Source organism: Mustelus asterias, chromosome 13 (genome assembly GCF_964213995.1).
Source record: "Mustelus asterias chromosome 13, sMusAst1.hap1.1, whole genome shotgun sequence".
In the NCBI taxonomy this organism is placed as follows: Eukaryota; Metazoa; Chordata; class Chondrichthyes; order Carcharhiniformes; family Triakidae; genus Mustelus; species Mustelus asterias.
Window position 1 is genome coordinate 25,054,233 of NC_135813.1, and position 20,569 is coordinate 25,074,801.

The 20,569-nt window shown below is 43.8% G+C and overlaps 1 protein-coding gene across 1 annotated transcript in view; it reads left to right on the forward strand.

The window, feature by feature from the left end:
- Positions 1 to 10,229, forward strand: part of mrrf (mitochondrial ribosome recycling factor) — a 52,029-nt gene extending 41,800 nt beyond the window's left edge. The window contains exon 7 of the mRNA XM_078226572.1: positions 7,402 to 10,229. Coding sequence (XP_078082698.1) covers positions 7,402 to 7,479 — 78 coding nt within the window. The 3' untranslated portion in view covers positions 7,480 to 10,229. The remainder of the gene's footprint in view (positions 1 to 7,401) is intronic.
- The last annotated feature ends 10,340 nt before the right edge of the window (positions 10,230 to 20,569 follow it).

Sequence of the window (20,569 nt, forward strand, 5' to 3'; positions counted from 1 at the left end):
TATTAGTCAGAAGTAAGGCTTACATTAACACTGCAATGAAGTTACTGTGAAATTCCCCTAGTCGCCACACTGTGGCGCCTGTTCGGGTCAATGCAGCTAACCAGCGCGTCTTTCAGAATGTGGGAGGAAACCGGAGCACCCGGAGGAAACCCACGCAGACACGGAGAGAATGTGCAAACTCCACACAAACAGCGACCCAAGCCGGGAATCGAACCCGGGTCCCTGGCGCTGTGAAGCAGCAGTGCTAACCACTGTGCTACTGTGCCGACACACGGTACAGTGTCAATTGCCAAAATGTTCAGTTCCCTGTGATATAACCTGTAATCTTCCTACTACTGAAACAAGGAAGGTTTGCTGCTGAGGATGAATTTACTTGGCAGAGTAACTTAAGGTTTCCTCTACAGTGGCCCAATTAATTTGTGTTGAAAATGAAGAACTGCAATGTAAAAATAAATTTTAAATTCCTTGTGGTTTTGCAGGTAGTCGGACATGACATTGTTGCGAGTGGGGGCCGTGGGTGTGATGAGTTTTCTGATTTTTACAGCAGTGCTGAAGATTGTGTAAACGGGGTCAATAGCAGATCAAATCAGCCTCTCTCGGCAACTGTCCACCACAACATCTAGTGGTGTCAGACTTGAACTGCAGATCTGACTGCAGTGTCTGCCGTTCAGGTTCCAAAGGGTGAGGATTCAGTAAGGCTATGGAAGCAAACCTTTTTACTGTTTTGCAAAATTGTTACTTCATTGGAAACCCCTCCTTGGATAAAGTTTAAAATAATTTTAACCTCTAAAATGTTCCTGTTTGGCAATGACATTGTGCCACCTGCATACCAGACAAACATTCGATTCGATTTGCTTTATTATTGTCAAATGTATTAACATACAGTGAAAAGTATTGTTTCTTGTGCACTATACGGACAAAGCATATCGTTCATAGAGAAGAACAGGAGAGGGTGCAGAATGTAATGTTACAGTCGTTGCTTGGGTGTAGAGAAAGATCAACGTAATACAAGATGGGGAAAAAGCTGTTCTTGAGTTGGTTGGTACGTGACCTCAGACTTTTGTATCTTTTTCCCGACGGAAGAAGTGCAAGAGAGTATGTCCGGGTTGTGTGGGGTCCTTGATGATGTTGGCGGCTTTTCTGAGGCAGCAGGAAGTGTAGACAGAGTCAGTCGATGGGAGGCTAATTTGTGTGATGGACTGGGCTTCGTTCATGACGCTTTGTAGTTTCTTGTGGTCTTGGACAGAGCAGGAGCCATACCAAGCTGTGATACAACCAGAAAGAATGCTTTCTATGGTGCATCTGTAAAAGTTGGTGAGAGTCGTAGTGGACGTGTCAAATTTCCTTCGCCTCCTGAGAAAGTAAAGACGTTGGTGGGCTTTCTTAACTATAGCATCGGCATGGAGGGACCAGGACAGGTTGTTGGTGATCAGATTTAGTGGGAAGCATTTGTCTCAAACATCTGCCAGTTTTGCATTCAGACTGTGAGTTTGAAGCCATACTGCATGTTGGAAGGAAATTTGTAATGGTGTTGAGACTAGTCTGGTACCTTTGCTTTGTCAGAAATACAAGACTCCAATCACACATTCTTAGATATTCAGCTTAAAATACTATTTCACAGATGTAAATCTTTAATTTCAGGCCATTAATTAAATTACATTTCCAACACCAACCCTACATAATTAAAATCAAAATAATTATGAATACGAAGGAAACTAATATCAATACAAAAAAACCCCCAAAAACTCCCTTATAAAAGTAAAGTTCCTTTTACATCGTATTTTGGATGAACACACATCCTTTTAGAAACAACCATAGAATCCCTACAGTGCAGAAAGAGGCCATCCGGCCCATCGAGTCTGCACCGACTCTCTGAAAGAGCATTCCACCCAAGCCTTCCCCCCTGCACTATCTCTGCAACCCCACGTATTTACCATGGCTAATCCAACTAACCCGCATATCTGTGGACTGTGGGAGGAAACCGGAGCACCCGGAGGAAACCCACGCAGACGCAGTGCCACCATGAGCCAAGAGATTATGAATAAATCCCCCAATTGTATATTATCTTTAAGTTTAGTGATAGTGTTATATGGAAAACATGTCAATCCATTGGGAAGATGGTGGCTGCAATTTTGCACTCCATTCGCGTTGGATGTGAATGGCAACGGGAGCACAAAATCTGACGTTTTACTTTGGCAGGAAGTCCCATTGTGATTGTTCCTGCCAGTGACGTAACAAAATTCCCGACATTGAAAGTCAGGGACCTCATTACAATAAAGTTAAGTCTAGTTATCAGGCCTCAACACCTAATAATCCCCCTACCTAATATATTATCAATTCATGTTGGTGTGAGGGCAAGCTGTCGTGAATTACAACAGGTCTCCCACAGTGTGCACCTGGCGGGCACACCTGGAGGAGCTCAGGTGAGTGGATCCACTCAGTGTGGGTGCGGGGGGGGGGGGGTGTGTGTGTGGAGTGAGTCATGTTCGGGCAGTACCCTGGCATTGCTCCCTGGCACTTCCATGTACTGGAGCGGCCTTTAAAAACACTGCCCCAATCTTTTAAAAAAACTACTTTGTTGGTGGGCCCCACCAGTGTGACATTGTGGGACCTGCCCCTTGGATTCTATTTTTAAAGTTGCTAGCAGTACGGCAGGAAAGCAGCTGTGGGGCTGGCAACTTCTCCACCGCTTTCTCTGCCCACTCCAACACTCTGCCTCAAAAAGGGGACAATTCCACCTGGCATCTTTCATTTTATAATGGGATGATGGTTGATGTCCCTGCCTGAAATTTGCCACTAGATTTGGTTGCTCTTTGGGGAGGACCTCCAAAGGAAGCAAGCAATTCAAATTGTGCCATCACCCCCATATTAAGCCCAAAAGGTGGGAGTGCACTTTCTAAAGCACTCTAAAGTAAGTGGAAGTAATCGGAATCTCTTTATCATAGATTACATTATTGAAAATCCTTAAATGTGCTGTTGCGTGCAGAACTCTTCATTATTTTGTTTGATGAAGCTGGAAATTATTGTACATGTTCATATTTTGTAAGGTCAGGATCCAATTTGCAGAGTGGTCGTGAAGGAACGAGGTTTTGCTGGCAGAGAACATGATTTCTCTGGAGGCATTCGGTTTAAAGATTTGAGAGGAATTTATTAGCTCGGGTTCCTTGTGTTTAGTTGTGCTGGATGAGGGGATACAAGTTTTTACCTAATAGATTGAACATTGCGCTACATTAGGTATCATCCTTGAAGAATCTTCTCTCCTATTTTCCTGATTTGGCCTCCGTACAATTTAAATTGTCCGTAGTGGAGTAGGGTAATCCACTCCCAGAGGTTTACCAGTGTGCCAAGATGAATTTGGCCAGTGGGAGAGACACAACAGACCAGCAATGATTCTTCCTCTGATTTGTGTCCTTGCTTCCTGCAGGGAAGCACCTGGACTGAAGTGATCCCTATTTTTTAAAAAAAGGCCAATTAATGTTAGTGTAGATATCATATATATCAAAGATTCAATGCATTCTAAATAAAGGAAGATGTAATTATACTGGCATTGCTGCATTAATTTTCTGGTAAATGATATTCCAGCCGTAAACCCATTGCGGATCAGCGTATGCAGTCTCTTGCATGACTTCCTGTAATTACTTCCTTCTGACTGAGTTGTTTGATTTTGTTCATCATGTTATAGTTCTTTAAACTTTAATTACGATAGTCTCTGTGCTGGTTGGTCAAGTTTGTAAAGTTGACCTGAAATTACAAAAGAAGGTATGTTTGCGTATTGTGGAAGGGAGTCACTTTGCTTTCTGTCACCTGATTTTATTTAAACTTGGGGGGGAAATATCTTTTAAACTGTGTAAATTGTTTGCAGTGCAGGAGAGCTAATGGTGTGATTCAAACCAGTATTGTGTCCTCCTTCAAATACATCAAATCCTCCTTCAAACACCTACACATGGGCGGCACAGTGGTTAGCACTGCCTCCTCACAGCGCCAGATACCCAGGTTCAATTCCCTTGGGCCACTGTCTGTGTGGAGTTTGCACGTTCTCCCCAAGTCTGCATGGGTTTCCTCCAGTTTTCTCCCACAGTCTGAAAGACGTCCTGGTTAGGTGCATTGACTCGAACAGGCGCCAAAGTGTTGCGTCTAGGGGAATTTCACAGTAAGTTCATTGCCGTGTTAATGTAAGCCTTATTTGTGACTAATGAATAAACTTTAAACTCTTTTAAACCTGGGCTCTGAAATTACATAACCACTTTAAACGGGCTGATACTTTGGCTAAAATAGTGAAGGGAGTAATTTCGATGGAATGTGTGTTAAGTGTTCGTACGCAGCATTGTACGGGATGAATTCAGGGTTAGGGTTTCCTCGTGTTAGTATGCTGGAGTGGTTTTAACTGAATCACATGGGCTGACTATGTTGATACTGATTGTAATTGTGAAGTTAGATAGTGTGGCTTAATAATGCTGCAGTTTGGGAACAATCCCCTCAATTATATTTAAATGCTGCAGCTCGGAGAAACTGGCAAAATATCAACTGCGAGACTTCATTTCAAAAAATGCCTTCCAGTTATTTTTGTACCTGAACCACAACATGTACAGCAAAGGACTACAGAATTAATAGATCCAAACAGACCAACAAAAAGTTAGCTTTGAATAAGAAATCATTGCGTGGATAGAGGAGTAGCAAGTCATGCCAGACCATGTTCGGGGTGAAATGCGTCATGCCACTGCTTTTGATTTAGTTGATTTCTATCATATAGCCCATTGCTTAATGGGCTATATAGTGGCTCTATACAGAATCAAGCTTCACAGAAGGAGGCCATTTGGCCAATCATGTCCCTGCTGGGTTTTGAAAGAGCGATCCAATTACCCCCCTGCTATTTCCCCATAGCCCTGTGAATTACTTTGGTGTGTTTTCTACCGACGCTGACTCTTATTTTACTGATTAACAAATCTAACAATAGTGCCTCCGAAAGGCCAGTTCCTTCCATTGATCACCCGTCCGCACCAAGTTACCTTTTACAGATTGAATATTTATGCGAATAACCAGCGAGGGGCAGAAGCAAAGCAAATCATTCGGACAGAGCTGCTTCTGTGATGTTTGCACTGTCTTTTAGAGAAATGATCCTTCTTTACCAGTGATGAATATGTGTTCACTGTTGTAGTTTAGTTCAAATGGACCATTTTCCAAGAGATCGAAAAAGAACAAGGCCTTTTCTCGAAGCAGTGCAGCATTTAGGCCTGAGCATGTTCTGGATAGTGCAAAACTCTCTTCGTATTCTTAATAATAAAAATGGGATGATACATACTACATGAACCTGGAATATATTTTGCCCTGTGTAAAATTAACAAAATAACTGAACTTCAAAATATCATAGGCAGTAAAGAATACACACTGGTGTCTAAAAATCAGTGCCGTTTTATAGAGGTTGATTCAGGTTACCATTTATTTGGTGGTTTAAATTTATTTAATGATTTATTAAATGACATCCTGCGTGTTTGTGACAAAGTAAACTCTACCACTTTATTCTGTCAACAGCATTTGACATGGATGGTCACTCTGTCCTCCTCAAATGCCTTGTCAATGTTGGGTGGGATTGCACTCGCCTGGTTGCATGCTTATCTATTTAATTGTAGCCAGCGTATCGCTTACAGAAGGGTCTTGTTCTGTTCCTGCACTGTTACCTCTGTGTCCCCAATACTATGTAGGTGGAAATAGGTGGTCCTAGCAAAGGCATGGATAAGATACGTAGTCAGGAGCTCATGAGTGTCAAACAAAAGATAGAACATATCCTAAATCCCCTCCGATTTCTCATCTACATGCTGCCCCTCAGCGACCTCATTCGAAAGCACAATGTCTGCTTTCACCTGTCAGCTGATGATACCCAGCTCCTTCGCAGCAGCTTTTCTATCGATTCCACCCCTGTCTTATCCAACATCCAAGACTGTATGGGCAGAAATCTCCACCAATTAAATATTGGAATTACTGAAGCCATTGGCTTCAGTCCACGCTACAAACTTTGTTCCCGAGCGACCAACTGCATCTCTCTCCTTGGTGACTGTGTGAGGCCGAACGGGATTGTTCACAACATTGATGTCATAGTTGAATGCTTGACCATATTTTCTATCCATACCATCACAATGACCATCTATTTCCACCTCCATAGCATTGCCCAAGTCCACCCACCTCGACTCACCTACTGTTGAAACCCTCATCTACATCATTGTTACCTCTGGCCTTGACTATTCCAACACACCACCGACCAGTCTCCCACATCTTGTCCTCTGTGAACTTGAGTTCAGCCAGTCCTCTGCTCCCTATATCTTTGCTCATGCCCAGTCTTATCTACCCATCATTTCTGTGCTCACTGATGTACATCAATTCCCAGTCTAGAAGCATTTTGATTTTAAAATTCTCCTCATTTTCAAAACCGATATGGCCTCAGCCCCTCCCTATCTCTGTAATGTGCTCCAGTCTCCCAACCTTTGGCCTCTTGGGCATCCCAGATTTTAGTTGCTCCATCATTCGTGGCCGTGCTTCAGCTGCCTGAGTTCTAAGCTCTGGAATTCTCTGGCTAAACATCTCCACCTCTCCTTCTTCCTTTCAGAACTCCTTAAACTCTACCCCTTTGACCGAGCTTTTGGCCATTTGCCCCAATATTGTCTGTTGTGGCTTGGTGTAAATTTTGCTTTATAACACTCTTCTGAAATGTCTTGACAAAACATTTCAAAGACATGCTGAAACTCTCCTTGAAGCGCAGCAACATTGACATTAGTGACTGGGAGGAGCTTGCTGCTAATTGTGGTGACAACTTATCCATCAGTTTGTACCTGGCTTTGAGTCTCAAGGTCGCTGATGCGACAGAGCGCTGGCAAGGCAGGAAAGAAAGAAAGCAAACCCCATGCTCCAGATCTCACTATTTCATGGAACACCCCATGTGTCCAAAGATCTGTGGACTGAGAATCGGCCTGTTCAGTCACATGAAGACCCATGGGAGAAACTCGCAACCCTGAGTAGCCGCCGTCTTTAAATTGAGGGACAGCCAATGACAATGTTTCTTGGGCCATTTGTTACATAGAAATCATAGAAATCATAGAAACCCTACAGTGCAGAAGGAGGCCATTCGGCCCATCGAGTCTGCACCGACCACAATCCCACCCAGGCCCTACCCCCACATATTTTACCCGCTAATCCCACTAACCTACGCATCTCAGGACTCTAAGGGGCAATACATGAAAGGTGTCATATAAATGCAAGTTGTTGCTGTTATTTTAAATTCAGATTTGTTGATCCAAAAGAAAAATCGACATTCAGTGCTACAATGAAGGTTGTTGGTTAGAAACACGGGTTCAGTGAGAGGTTAAGTGCACAGTGGTTGCATTCGGTAAATTCCTTTGTTTTTCTTTGCAGATTCAACAGATGGCGGACGATGTTGTTGCCGACATGGACAAACATCTGATGGCAAAAACCAAAGAACTCTTAGGATGAGCAAGTTGGGAAGAATGTAAATGGGCCAGACATAAATAAAGCTATTCCTCTCCCCTCCCAACCTCCTTTCCCAAAATTGATTCCCCCTGCTAGATACAGATTTAGAAAAGTTAAAGAATTTTTGAAATGCAGTCACTGTTGTCATCTGGGAACACGGCAGCCAATTTTATGCACAGCAAGCTCTCGCAAACAGCACTGAAATAAATGTCCAATCATCTGTTTTTGATTTTGGTTAGGGAGTAAATTTGGGATACTGGAAGCATTTCCCTGTCCTTCCTAGAATAGTGGCTTGAAATTTATTTTACTTTCACCTGAGGATGCACTATGTGAGCCCTCATCTTAAAGTCTCAACTGAAAGGCAGCACCTCCAACATAGCAGCGTTCCCCTCAGCGCTGCACAGAAGAGCCACCCTAATCCATGTATCTGGACTGGGACTTGAACACATTAGCTTCTCACTCTGGGGCTACCCCTGTTAACATAGCCATTGACTATTAGCAAGGTACTTGAATATGATATCATTCAGCTTTCCAGCGCATCTTCTCTTCTGCTCCCAGTGAAGCAGAGCTGAGTAAACCGAACACAGACAATGGATCAAACTTGGAATGTTCCAGATCTTTCTGTCTACATAATAACAGTGACCGTACTTCATCAGTAATCTGTTGGTGGTGCTTAGGTATGTCCTGGGGAGATGAAAGGATCTGTATAAATGCAAGTTCTTTTGTATGGCCTGATATCATACCATGTGCATTGTTCACTGAGGACATGTTGTACATTGAAAAGACTGAATATGTTTTCATCGAACTGTAGAGAATGAAATAGATGCATTCCAATTTATGTGCCTGATTAACTTAATTTTGTAAAGCAGAATAACTTAATTTAACTAACACAAGTAAAAGACAATATCATTGTGTCACTTGAATTATGGGAATGGCTTTAAACTGCTATTGTCGGAAAGAACTGTAAATGTCTTTAAAATAAAGAAAGTTTCTTCACAGCATCCTCTTTCTGTAATCCGTAGTAGATATGAGACCACATATTTCATTGTTTAACAAAATTATTGGAAATCATTTGGACTCACTTCCTAAATGTCTGAAAGACAAGTTGGTTAGGTACATTGGCCATACTAAATTCCCCCTCAGTGTACCCGAACAGGCGCCGGAGTGGGGCGACTAGGGAATTTTCACAGTAACTTCATTGCAGTGTTAATGTAAGCCTATTTGTGGCACCAACAAATAAACTTAAATGTTGATCCTCAACAAGTGGCTATTTAAGAAATGAACGCAAACAGCATCAATCTGACGAACATCAAATTATTGAAGACTCACAACACAGAAGGAGGCCGTTCAGGCCTGATGTGAATGGGCTGGCTGTCTGAAAGAACAGCTGTGTTTAATCTCACATCCCTGCTTTGTGTCCATAACCTTGTGAGATTCTAATCTGCAATACCTATCCAAGTCCCAGTTAAAATGATTTCTCACAATAACTTCCAGCACGTTTTTCAGATAGAGAATGCAAGCAAATTGAAAAAAAAAATTCTTCTCCCTGGTCTATTGCCAATGGTTTTCAGTCTCTGACTGTTGATTCGTGACCCATTGCCAGAGTCAATAATAGATTCTTTATCTTCTCTATGAACGCCCCTCATCATTCAACCTCCGTTAGATTATCTCACCTTTCTTTGTTCCAAGAAGAAACGTTTCCAGCATCCCCTCATTATTGAAGTTCCTGATCCTTGGTAACACCCTGGTAAATCGCCTCTATACTCGCTGTGTCCAAGGTGAGCTGCCCAGAATTGTCCATATTACTCTAGCTGAAACCTAACCAGTGAATTATAAAGTTCTTGCGTGATCCCGTTGCTTTTACAGAGTCACCGAATTCTTACGGTGCAGAAGGAGACCATTTTCTAAAATTCATTTTATGGGATGTGGGCATGGATCAGCATTTATTGCCCATCCTTAATTGCTCTTCATTTCAGAGGGCATTTGAGAGTCCACCACACTGTTGTGGGTCTGGAATCACATGTAAGTCAGACCAGGTAAGGACAGCAAATTTTCTTTCCTAAAGGACATTAGTGAACCAGATGGGTTTTTACGACAATCGACAATGGTTTCATGGTCATCAGACTTTTAATTCCAGATTTGTATTGAATTCAAATATCACCATCTGCTGTGGTGGGATTTGAACCCTGGTGACAATACCATTACACCGCTGCCTCCCATTTGGTACAATGTGGGCAGGATTTTCCTGTCCTGCCCATCACAGTAAGCATAACGGGTGCGGGGGGCAGACCATGCAAAGGTCCATTGACCTCAGGTGGGATTTTCCAGTTTTGGGGTGAATGCGGCCGGAGAATCCCGCCCTCGGTCTGCACTGGCTTACCAATTAAGCAACTCACCTATTCTCTGTTTTATTTCCCTGCCTTCTCCCTGTATCCCTGCACATTATGACTTTTTAGACAACTATCCAATTCCCCTTTGAAAACCTCATTTGAATTTGCCTCCAGCACACTCTCAGACAGTGCAACCCAGACCCTAATCACCTAATCACTGTGTGGAAAAACATTTTCCCCTGCATCACTTTAGCTTCATTTGCCAATTATTTTAAACCTGTGTCCTCTTGTTATGATATTCTCTTCCTCTGTTCATAAACCTAAGAAACCTGTATATACAACCTTTCATGGATTGTATAAAATATTTTTGCATAAAATTAATAATGTAAATTTACTAATCAAATAAATACTATGGGCTCTGTTTTCTCTCTGGTTTTGATTTATAATTAATGCACTTTGAGAAACAAGCGCAAATGTTAAAAGTGTCTTTTTAAAAATTGAATAAAATCTTGGCCCTTGATGCCTTTAAGTTCAGGCTAAGCACATCTGTGCTCAACTCCCATACACAACTCAGAGTACATTCATAAAATAGTCCTAGATGGCACAGGAATATTGGGCAGAGTGGCAGCGGGAGGGAAAAGCGACGTTGAAACTGCTGGCCCCAGTGTCAGCTTTCTTGACAATATTGGCCCAAATTCAGTTGAAAAAAATTGAAGGAGCAGGTCCCATGACATGCTGGCAGAGCACGCCCCACTCAGGACAACTGAAGGAAGAAATAATTTGCATTTGTTTAAGGCCTTTCATGACCACTCGACATCCCAAAGCATCTTTTAGCCAATAAAATACTTTTGAAGTGAGTCACGGTTGTAACATTGGAAACACAGAAGCCAAATGGCGCACAGCAAGTCCCACAAACAGTAATGTCATAATTCCTAGCTCATGAGGCTAAAACCAATGGAATTGAGCATGATTGCAGCAGTTTAGGCACCGAAGCTTAAGGAACTGAAAACTTAATTTTGGAGCGGCAGCATAGATGCTGCTGATAAAATAATGCGAAAGTCTTTGAGGGCAGAAAATTCGTGCAGTTGGGAAGTCTTGGTATGTCCCATGAAGATGAATGGCTGTAAATTGGGAGATGGGAGTGTGCAGTGGGACCTGGGTGTCCTTGTGCACCAGTCACTGAAGGTAAGTATAAGGTGTAGCAGGCGGTAAAGAAAGTGAATGGCACGCTGGCCTTCATTGCGAGAGGTTTTGAGTACAGGGGCAGGGATGTGTTGTTGCCTTGGTGAGGCCACACCTAGAGTATTGTGTGCAGTTTTGGTCTCCTGTTCTGAGGAAGGATGTTCTTGCTCTCAAGGGAGTGCAGCGAAGGTTTACCAGGTGGATGGTGGGACTGATGTTTGAGGAGAGATTGACTAGGTTAGGATTGTTTTCGCTGGAGTTCAGACGAATGAGGGGGGGATCTCACAGAGACTTATAAAATTCTAACAGGATTAGACAGGGTGGATGCAGGGAGGATATTCCCGATGGTGGGGGTGTCCAGAATCAGGGGTCACAGTCTGAGGATTCAGGGTAAACCATTTAGGACGGAGATGAGGAGACATTTCTTCACCCAAAGAATGGTGAGCCTGTAGAATTCATTACCACAGAAAGTAGTTGATGCCAAAACATTGAATGTTTTCAAGAGGCGGCTGGATTTAGCACTTGGGATGAATGGGATCAAAGGTTATGGGGAGAAAGCAGGATTAGGCTTTTGAGTTGGACGATCAGCCATGCTAGTAATGAATGGCGGAGCAGGCTCGAAGGGCCAAATGGCCTCCTCCTGCTCCTATCTTCTTTGTTTTTCAAGAATAACCAGTTTCCCAATTCATTTTCTCATTGTGTCAAAAAGGAATATGAAAATCGCTGGACTTGGAACAACTTTGCTGAATTATGCTTCTAAATCGTTCTGATCATGTCTGAAAACCTAAAAAAAAAAGTTCAGTTTTGACATTAATTCAAGCTGGCGCTTTGCTTACCAGGACGTTTGGAACATTGATTTCACCCTAATAGAGTTTGTTCAGCTTGAAACCAAAAAAAGAGGGCAGGGTGGATGAAATGTAATTTTGGAACAGATTTTCCTTAACGGCAACTTTTTAAAGAAAAAAAAATTGACAAATCTTTCACCTACTCTTAAATCCACCTCTTAGCCCATTAGTTGAAGGAGTAAAAATAAGTGCTGGGTTGGGGGTTGTTTGAAAATTAAGTTCTGTCTGCACGTGTTTGTGAGAAAAAAGGTTCTACTGTGTTGTGAATGTGCTGTTCGAAATATTTCCAAGTCAAATAATTAACGCTATAATTATTTTACAAATGAGTTTATAATAAACAGAAACTACACTTTAGGTGGATATTAGCTAACCCTTTGTAGTATCAAAGTCCCCCTGACATTTATAAACTGCATAATTTCAACCACATAGCTCCAAAGTGCTTTGTAAAATTTAAAACGTGTAATTCCCCGTCTAAAATATCCAGCATAATGAACTGTTTGCTAATGCACTTCACAATACAATTACATCAATTGGCATTAATTCTAATTGCTGATACCATAATTAGAGAGTTAAAAAGCTCAAAGCCTCTCCACAACTCTCCAGAGTAAGGGTAAGGTAACGATTTAAAAAGTTTATTTTAAGTATGATGTCATTATGTATGATAGAAAAGAGCAGATGCCAAGGAGTTAAAAAGCCGCAATTAAATCTGTGTTCTGCCGATGTCTCAGTGACATCACCAGAATCCCTTTGCCGATTTAGATTTATAGCACCCTTCCAGTATAGTATCTGTTGTACTGTAAACATAGGCTAAACACTGGCACTGGTGCATGTACCAGACTAAAGCTGTGTGTGATTTGTGCGGCATATTTACACAGTGGGACACACGTTATTTATCCAGCTGCTGTCCCTGCCTGTACTGTAGTTAAATACAACACGGACTCCTCCTTGGCCGACACAGCTTGTTCTGCTATCAGATATCAGATTCTCTGCTGTGCGGGGCACGCAATTTAACACACAGCTTACAGCAGACGTACATTTTATTTGACGCAGTGCTGCAACCTGGCATATCAAATGATATGATATTAACCTGGCACCTAATGTGAAGTAGAAATGCAAAATCTACACAGTAAATAGTCCTTTTGAATTATTCAGCGGACAAAATTGAGAGATGGATGTAAAGAAACGATCCCCTCCGCTGGTAGGCTGCACCTACAGATCCGTGTAGGTAGAGGGGTGGAATTTTCCCGTCCCGTCCCGCCCGCCACGTTGACCTCGGGCGAGATTTTCCAGTCTTGGGGCGAGCGTGGCTGGAAAATCCCGCCCAAGTTTGGGCTTACTGGCACAAAGCTTTACCTGTTCTTGGATTTATTTGCTTTTACCTGTTCTTCTCTGTTAAATCCATCCCACCCCACCCACCCACCAGGTATGGCAGTGTAAAAATAACTCAAGAGGTATCATAAATTATTGCAGAGATTTCACTCTCCTCTCTGAACTTGGGTTAGAATGAAGTCTTATTTCTCAGCAGAAGGGATGCAGGGTGGATTCTCTTTGTGCTGTTGGACTCAGAGTGCGGTTGCGGTGCATTTTACACGCAGTTTGGATTTCGTGTCTACGCATAGGTTAAAATATTCCATTAAAAGATTGCATTATCGTCCTGCAGATCGAGCTATGGTTGTACTCCTTCCTAATAGACTGAGGAAATTGCACATTGTTTAAGAATTGCATTAAAAAAACATCATTGCTAATAGCGAGAAAATGCTCAATGGTCTTCAAATAAACAAAAGTTTATTTTGCCCAGGCCCAAGAAAAATGTGGGTTTTTTTTGGTGCAGTTCAGTCTACATATGTCAGCAATTTTACTGCTTTGTGTATTTTGGCTAACAACAGTATTTCATGATAGATGAATGAAGGAAAGTCATAAGGCCTCTGGCAGTCCCAGGGCCATGCAAATTGCTTTCAGCTGATTATTTCATTTGACATTTATCAAATAGTTTTCAATGGATACATGGTTCTACTACTGTGCAAGAGATTGTTAGAATAATTTAAAAAAACTCAATATAATGTGTTAATAAGTTTGAGCGATGCAAAAATGTTAATCTGCTGAAGTTATGGCATGTGAGCTGATGGGGGGACACTTCTGACAGACATCAGCAATTTTCGAACAAAAGGCTTGTCGCTCTTCAGGGCGGCCAGCTCCTGTCCAGTTTTGTTTTCTGCCCATCCTTCACCTTACTCATGTTAGGCCCCAATAGTATTAGCATTGAGCGAGATGAAGGTGGTCCACTCTGAGGCAGTCAATAAATTATGCCACTTCTTTATTTGGAGATGGATTGGAACACTGTGGCATACTTGGCGTAAATTCTCCCACTCCCTGGGAGTGAGAGTTGGAGTATCATCATTCATTAAAATTAGAATTTGAAGCTGAAAGGTGCCCCCACCACTGTTAGCTTTTGAAACGATGAGAAGTACTTTAGTTTCCTTCTCCTTCCATTGGAAGGGATGAGGCTCAGATACTGAAACCAAAAGAGAAAATGCTGGAAAATCTCAGCAGGTCTGGCAGCATCTGTAAGGAGAGAAAAGAGCTGACGTTTCGAGTCCAGACGATCCTTTGTCAAAGCTTTGTCAAAGGGTCATCTGGACTCGAAACGTCAGGCTCTTTCCTCTCCTTACAGATGCTGCCAGACCTGCTGAGATTTTCCAGCATTTTCTCTTTTGGTTTCAGATTCCAGCATCCGCAGTCATTTGCTTTTATTTGGTTCAGATGCTGCTTGGGCACGACCGTTTTCCTTGCTGAAAGTGTTACACAAATGGAGTTGTGGGGCAGAATTGTACAGCCCCTCCTGTCGATGTTCCAAAGTCGATTGCATTTTGAATGGTTTGCCGCATTTTGCGACCCCCGCTGCGACGGGACAGTAAAATTCCACCCATCGAATTGCCACGCCACAGAGAGAGGCCATTCGCTTGATTTGTTTCTCTCATGGTGTCCATATTCCAGTCTCTTCTTCCAATTCGACAGCCCCCCCTCTTTAAAACTGGAAATGAAATTGTAATAACTTCAATGAGGCCATTGAAGTTGGCTTCTTGGAATATGAACTCCCTGATTGAGCTCCCTGATTGAGCTTTCCCAATCAGGGAGTCTTTTCTGTGTATATAACTGGGACTGTCAGCTCTCCCGGATGCTGGCACTGAACCTGCAGCACTCTATGAACTACAATGGAGCTTCGAAATAAAGGTAGGCCATTTGCAGGAGTGTCACAGTCTGAGGATTCAAGGTAGACCATTTAGGACGGAGATGAGGAGACATTTCTTCACCCAAAGAGTGGTGAGCCTGTGGAATTCATTACCACAGGAAGTTGTTGATGCCAAAACATTGAATGTATTCAAGAGGCGGCTGGATATAGCACTTGGGGTGAATGGGATCAAAGGTTATGGGGAGAAGGCAGGATTAGGCTACTGAGTTGGACGATCAGCCATGGTCGTAATGAATAGCGGAGCAGGCTCGAAGGGCCGAATGGCCTCCTCCTGCTCCTATCTTCTATGTTTCGATGTAAAGGGGAATCTGGTGAAGAGCTGCTGAAACATTCTAATGGAGTTTCAGGCAAACTGGATCAAATAAATGAAGCTGCGAGCAAAATATTGCAAAAGAAACACTTTTATGTGCAAATGCTTCCGACTTGAAAAGAAGGTCACACCTGAATTCACACAGGAAGGGAAAACAATGCAACACATTCCAACCCCTCTGATGTATGGGAGTTGGTCAGATTTTCACACTGGCAATAACATGGCCTTAAGTGGAGGAGAGGGAGGGTGAAGTGACGGTTTAAGATTTTCTTTATGCATGGGGCATATGAAATGAGCTGCCAAGGAAAGCAGATAGAGCGAATTTGATCAGCAAATTCATGAGTAAGTTGAATAAAATACCTGGAGAAATATTTGCGGGGGGGGGCGGTGGGGGGGATGGGGGGCATCATAGACTGAGATAGTTCCCAGACTCTGGGACCGCTCGGGTGGTCTGGAGCAGATTTTTTTTCTGGTCCTCTCCATTCCTAGATTTCAATTAAACTTTGAGTAGAACCTTCTGGGCTCACTCGAAACAAGGAGATTGGCAGGTGGGGGAACTTAATTTAGAGAGAGGCAAAAGAATCAGTTTCGCAACAGCAGGATGAATCTTTACAATCCTGACGAGCGGTGTCGGAAAACCCCTTTGCAGCTGGCACAGTGGTTAGCGCTGCTGCCTCACAGCGCCAGGGACCCGGGTTTGATTGCTAGCTTGGGTCACTGTCTGTGTGGAGTCTGCAAGTTCTCCCCGTGTTTGTGTGGGATTCCTCCGGGTGCTCCGCATCCTTCACACAGTACAAAGATGTCCAGGTTAGGTGGATTGGCCATGCTAAAATGCCCCTTAGCGTCAGAGGGACTAGCCAGGGTAAATGCATGGGGTAATGGGGATAGGGCCTGGGTGGGATTGTGGTTGGTGCAGACTCGATGGGCCGAATGGCCTCCTTCTGCACTGTAGGATTCTATGATTCTAGGTCATGCTTACTCATTAAAAGGCCCGCTCACCAGAATTTAGTGCCCCCTCCAAATTAAGTTCTCTACAAGCGAGAAACCTGTGTTCAGATTCAGGACTGTGTATAAGTGGCATGCTCCTGGCGAGGTAGACTTACTCCTGGACTTTGGAGAGAGTGGCTGCTGCCAGTGGTCCAAGCTGAGTGGAAGCTGGGCAGCGGAGGCAGGATGAGCGGGAGAGGACGGGAGGGGTTCTGGAGCAGACTGTCCGGGCATTTCAGGATGCTAAGCGTATCACACATGCCTTGGTCCTGTTGTACATTGGTGAGTGGGCTTTCTAGGCAGTGAGCTGTTACTGCCCCCCAAGTGCAAATGACTATCAAATGCCACTGTTATGAGTTTTTGGAGATGCTCTATGCCGATTATTGGTGGTAGAATCATAGACAATGTAGTCTATGGTGGCTAGACTGACTGTTTGAAAGAACTGGGAGACATAGACAGGGTGGATAGTCAGAGGCTTTTTCCAAGGGTAGAAGTGTCAATTACAAAGGGGGCACAGGTTCAAGGTGCAAGGGGGAAAGTTTAAGGGTGATGTGCGGGGGAAATCTTTCACACAGAGAATGGTGGGTGCCTGGAACGCGCTGCCAGAGGAGGTGGTGGAAGCAGGCACATTAGCAACATTTAAGAGGCATCTGGATGGGTGCATGAATAGGGAGGGAATAGAGGGATACAGACCGAGTAAGGGCTGAAGGTTTATTTTAGTTTAGTTTGGGCGTCATGATCGCCAGGGGCTTGGAGGGCCGAAGGGCCTCTTCCTGTGCTGTACTTTTCTTTGTTCTTTTAACTGTCTAATTTAATCCCACAACCCTACTTTTCTCCTCGTTATCTCTGCAAATTAATCCTCTTCAAGTAAACGTCCAGTTGCCTTCTGAAGGCTCTTAACAGAATCACTTGCAAGATCTGAACAACCTGCTGTATGAAGAAATGTCTTCTCCGTGCTCTCTCTCCATGCGGATGATCTCTGGTTACTAACCCATTCGTCAGAAGGAAAAAAAATCACCTGACACGTTCCATCAAAACCCAACAGAGCTCTTATCAGTCTCCCCTTTGTCTTCTCTGCTCTTAGGAGAACAAATCCCAGTTTTCCAATTTCTCCATGGAACTGACGTCCCACATTCCTGGAAAACCTCCTCTGTATCTTCAGGTTTCATGTTGCATTGAGATAAATTCAAAGAAGTACAACCATGGCAGGCAAAGCACAGATTTGCAATTTTTTTAATGACAAATTTGAGTATTAAATGCGGTGGTTTTTATTCCAAGTTGCAGTTGACCTTTACACTACAAGATTACTCAAGTGTTCACTGGAATTACATCCCATTTTAGTCATTGCAATATTACAAATTGTATTTTCTTTTATTCGTTCATGGGAGGTGGCCATCGCTGATTGGGCCAGCGTTTATTGCCCATCCCGAGGGCATTTAAGAATCAACCACATTGTTGTGGATCTGGCGTCACTTGTAGACCAGACCAGGCAAGGACGGCAGATTTCCTTCCCTAAAGGACATTAGTGAACCAGATGGGTTTTCCCGACAATCGACAATGGTTTCATGGTCATCATTGGACTTTTAATTCCAGATTTTTATTGAATGCATCATCTTTCGTGGTGGGATTCGAACCCGGATCCCCAGAGCTTTACTCTGGGTCCCTGGATTGCTACTCTGGTGAAAATACCACCAAGCCCACCGCCTCGCTCGCCTTGGTGTACACCAAGCTAACAATGAAAGAGCAGCAAACATCTGTGTATAAGGACCCCCATGGATTACTTTGCCTCCAACTCATGTGTAATCCTGAATCCATTCAATAGACGATTCAATCTAGATGACTAACTTCTAGCTCTGTGTGAGTGTGGATCTGCAGCCCGAAATATGCACCAGAAACACAAGCTGGATAGTCTCATTGCAATGTGGATAATTCAATGTGGATGTGATCACGTTTTTCCAGCCAATGACATACTTTTTGAAATGTTGTCACTGTTGTAGTGTGAGAAACATTGCAGCCAATATCCTTTCAACAAAATCCCCCAAACAGCATTGTGAAAACAACCAGACAATCTCTGTATTTTTGTGATGTTAAATGAGGGATAAGCAGTGATAGGTCTGCTGTCCTTTGAAAAATTGTACAGTGGGATCTTTTACACCCATGCGAGGGGCAGATGGGGGTTTTGATTTAGCGCCTAATCCAAAAGACAGCACCTCTGACAATGCAGAGCTCCCGTGGTGTTGCACTGGAATGTAAGCCTTGATTCTTATGCCCAAATCCTGGAGTGGGACTTGAATCCAGTGTTCCCTCGAGGCAAGAGTGCTGCCAACTGAGCCACAGCAGAAGATGCAGTGCTTAAAAAATACATGATTTCCTTATACCTGGTACCCCAGCAGAGTCTCTTGAGTTGAGTGTGTCTGGGTTAGAGAGACAGTCCCTGTCTGCTCCTGTTCACCTGTCCATTTTAGAGGTGGTTGAATGTCAGACACAATGGCCTCGAATTTTGCTGTGAGCACAAATGGCGACCCGGACACAAAAAATATCGCAAGATTCAGAAAACGAGAATCTCGCCTGTGAGATCTCATTTTCTGATTCTCCCCGCCCCTCACCGCTGGTCATGAGGCTCCTGCCCAGGAAGCTTGGGAACCTCATTTCTAAAAATGTGTAGGTTAGGTGGATTAGCTGTGTTAAATGTGTGAGGTTACAGGAATAGGGTGGACCTAGGTAAGATGCTCTTTTGGAGAGTCAGTACAGACATGATGGGCCGAATGGTCTCCTTCTGCACCGTAGGGATTCTATGGTATTAATATATTTCCATATCATCACTGGGCTTCCCATCTCATTGTCCCCCTACATTTCTAATTCCTGTGAGCTTTACAACTGCTTTTTAAAAATGGGTATCAGGCAAAGGGAATCGGCTGGGGGCACACGGCTAAGTATAGCCCTCGGGGGGGAAAAGGGACATGCCCAGGCAGTACCCTGGCACTGTCCCATGGCACCTTAGCACTGCCCCTTGACATTGCCCTCTGACACTGTCCTCCAGTACTGCTGCCAAGGTGCCAGGAGGCTCTGTCGGGGTGAGGGGGTGGGGGGGGGGGGGGGGGGGGGGGGGTGGGGGGGGGGGGGGGGATCAATGGGGTGGGGATTCCTCCTTGAACGTATGGGGGGCACATGTGGGAGGGGTTTCCTGATTAGTCTAAAAGAAATTGGGGCACCCTTTATAAAGGGCCAGCATTCTGTGTAGAGAATGGAAAATTCCACACGAGGCCGAGATTCTCCGCCCACCTGAAGTTAGCAGACCTTTAGCTGCTCTGTCAAATTTTCCATCTCACCCACGACAATTTCCGCCACGGATGGACCCGGAAAATCCCCGCCAGTGAGTATCCCATCACATCACTGGAGGGAGAAGGGGCCAATCTACTTACTGTCCTCACAGAGGGTAAATATCTTGTACTCTCATCGAAAATTTATTGCAAGACAGCACCTCCTTAAAATAAATATAACCATGATAATAGAGCAGCAGAAGTTAACAATGTGTGTGCGTGTGTGCATGTATGTATGTGTGTGCATGTGCACATGTGTGCGCATGTGTGCATGTGTGTTCATGTGTGTTTGTATGTGCGTGTGTGGGCATGCACGCACATGTGTGTGCATGTGTGCGCATGTATGTACATGTGTGTGTGTGTGTACATGCGTGTGTGCACACGTGTGCGCGTGTATATGTGTGTGTGTTTGCGTGTGTGAATGTGTGTGTGTGTGCGTGTGTGTGAATGTATGTGTGTGTGAATGTGTGTGTGAATGTGTGTGTGTGTGCGCGTGTGTGTGTGCGCGTGTGTGTGTGTGTGAATGTGTGTGCGTGTGTGTGTGCGCGTGTGTGTGTGTGTGAATGTGTGTGTGTGCGCGTGTGTGTGTGAATGTGTGTGTGTGTGAATGTGTGTGTGTGTGAATGTGTGTGTGTGAATGTGTGTGTGTGAATGTGTGTGTGCGTGAATGTGTGTGTGCGTGAATGTGTGTGTGTGTGAATGTGTGTGTGAATGTGTGTGTGTGTGAATGTGTGTGCGTGTGTGTGTGAATGTGTGTGCGTGTGTGTGAATGTGTGTGTGTGTGAATGTGTGTGTGTGTGAATGTGTGTGTGTGTGAATGTGTGTGTGTGTGAATGTGTGTGCGTGTGTGTGTGTGTGAATGTGTGTGT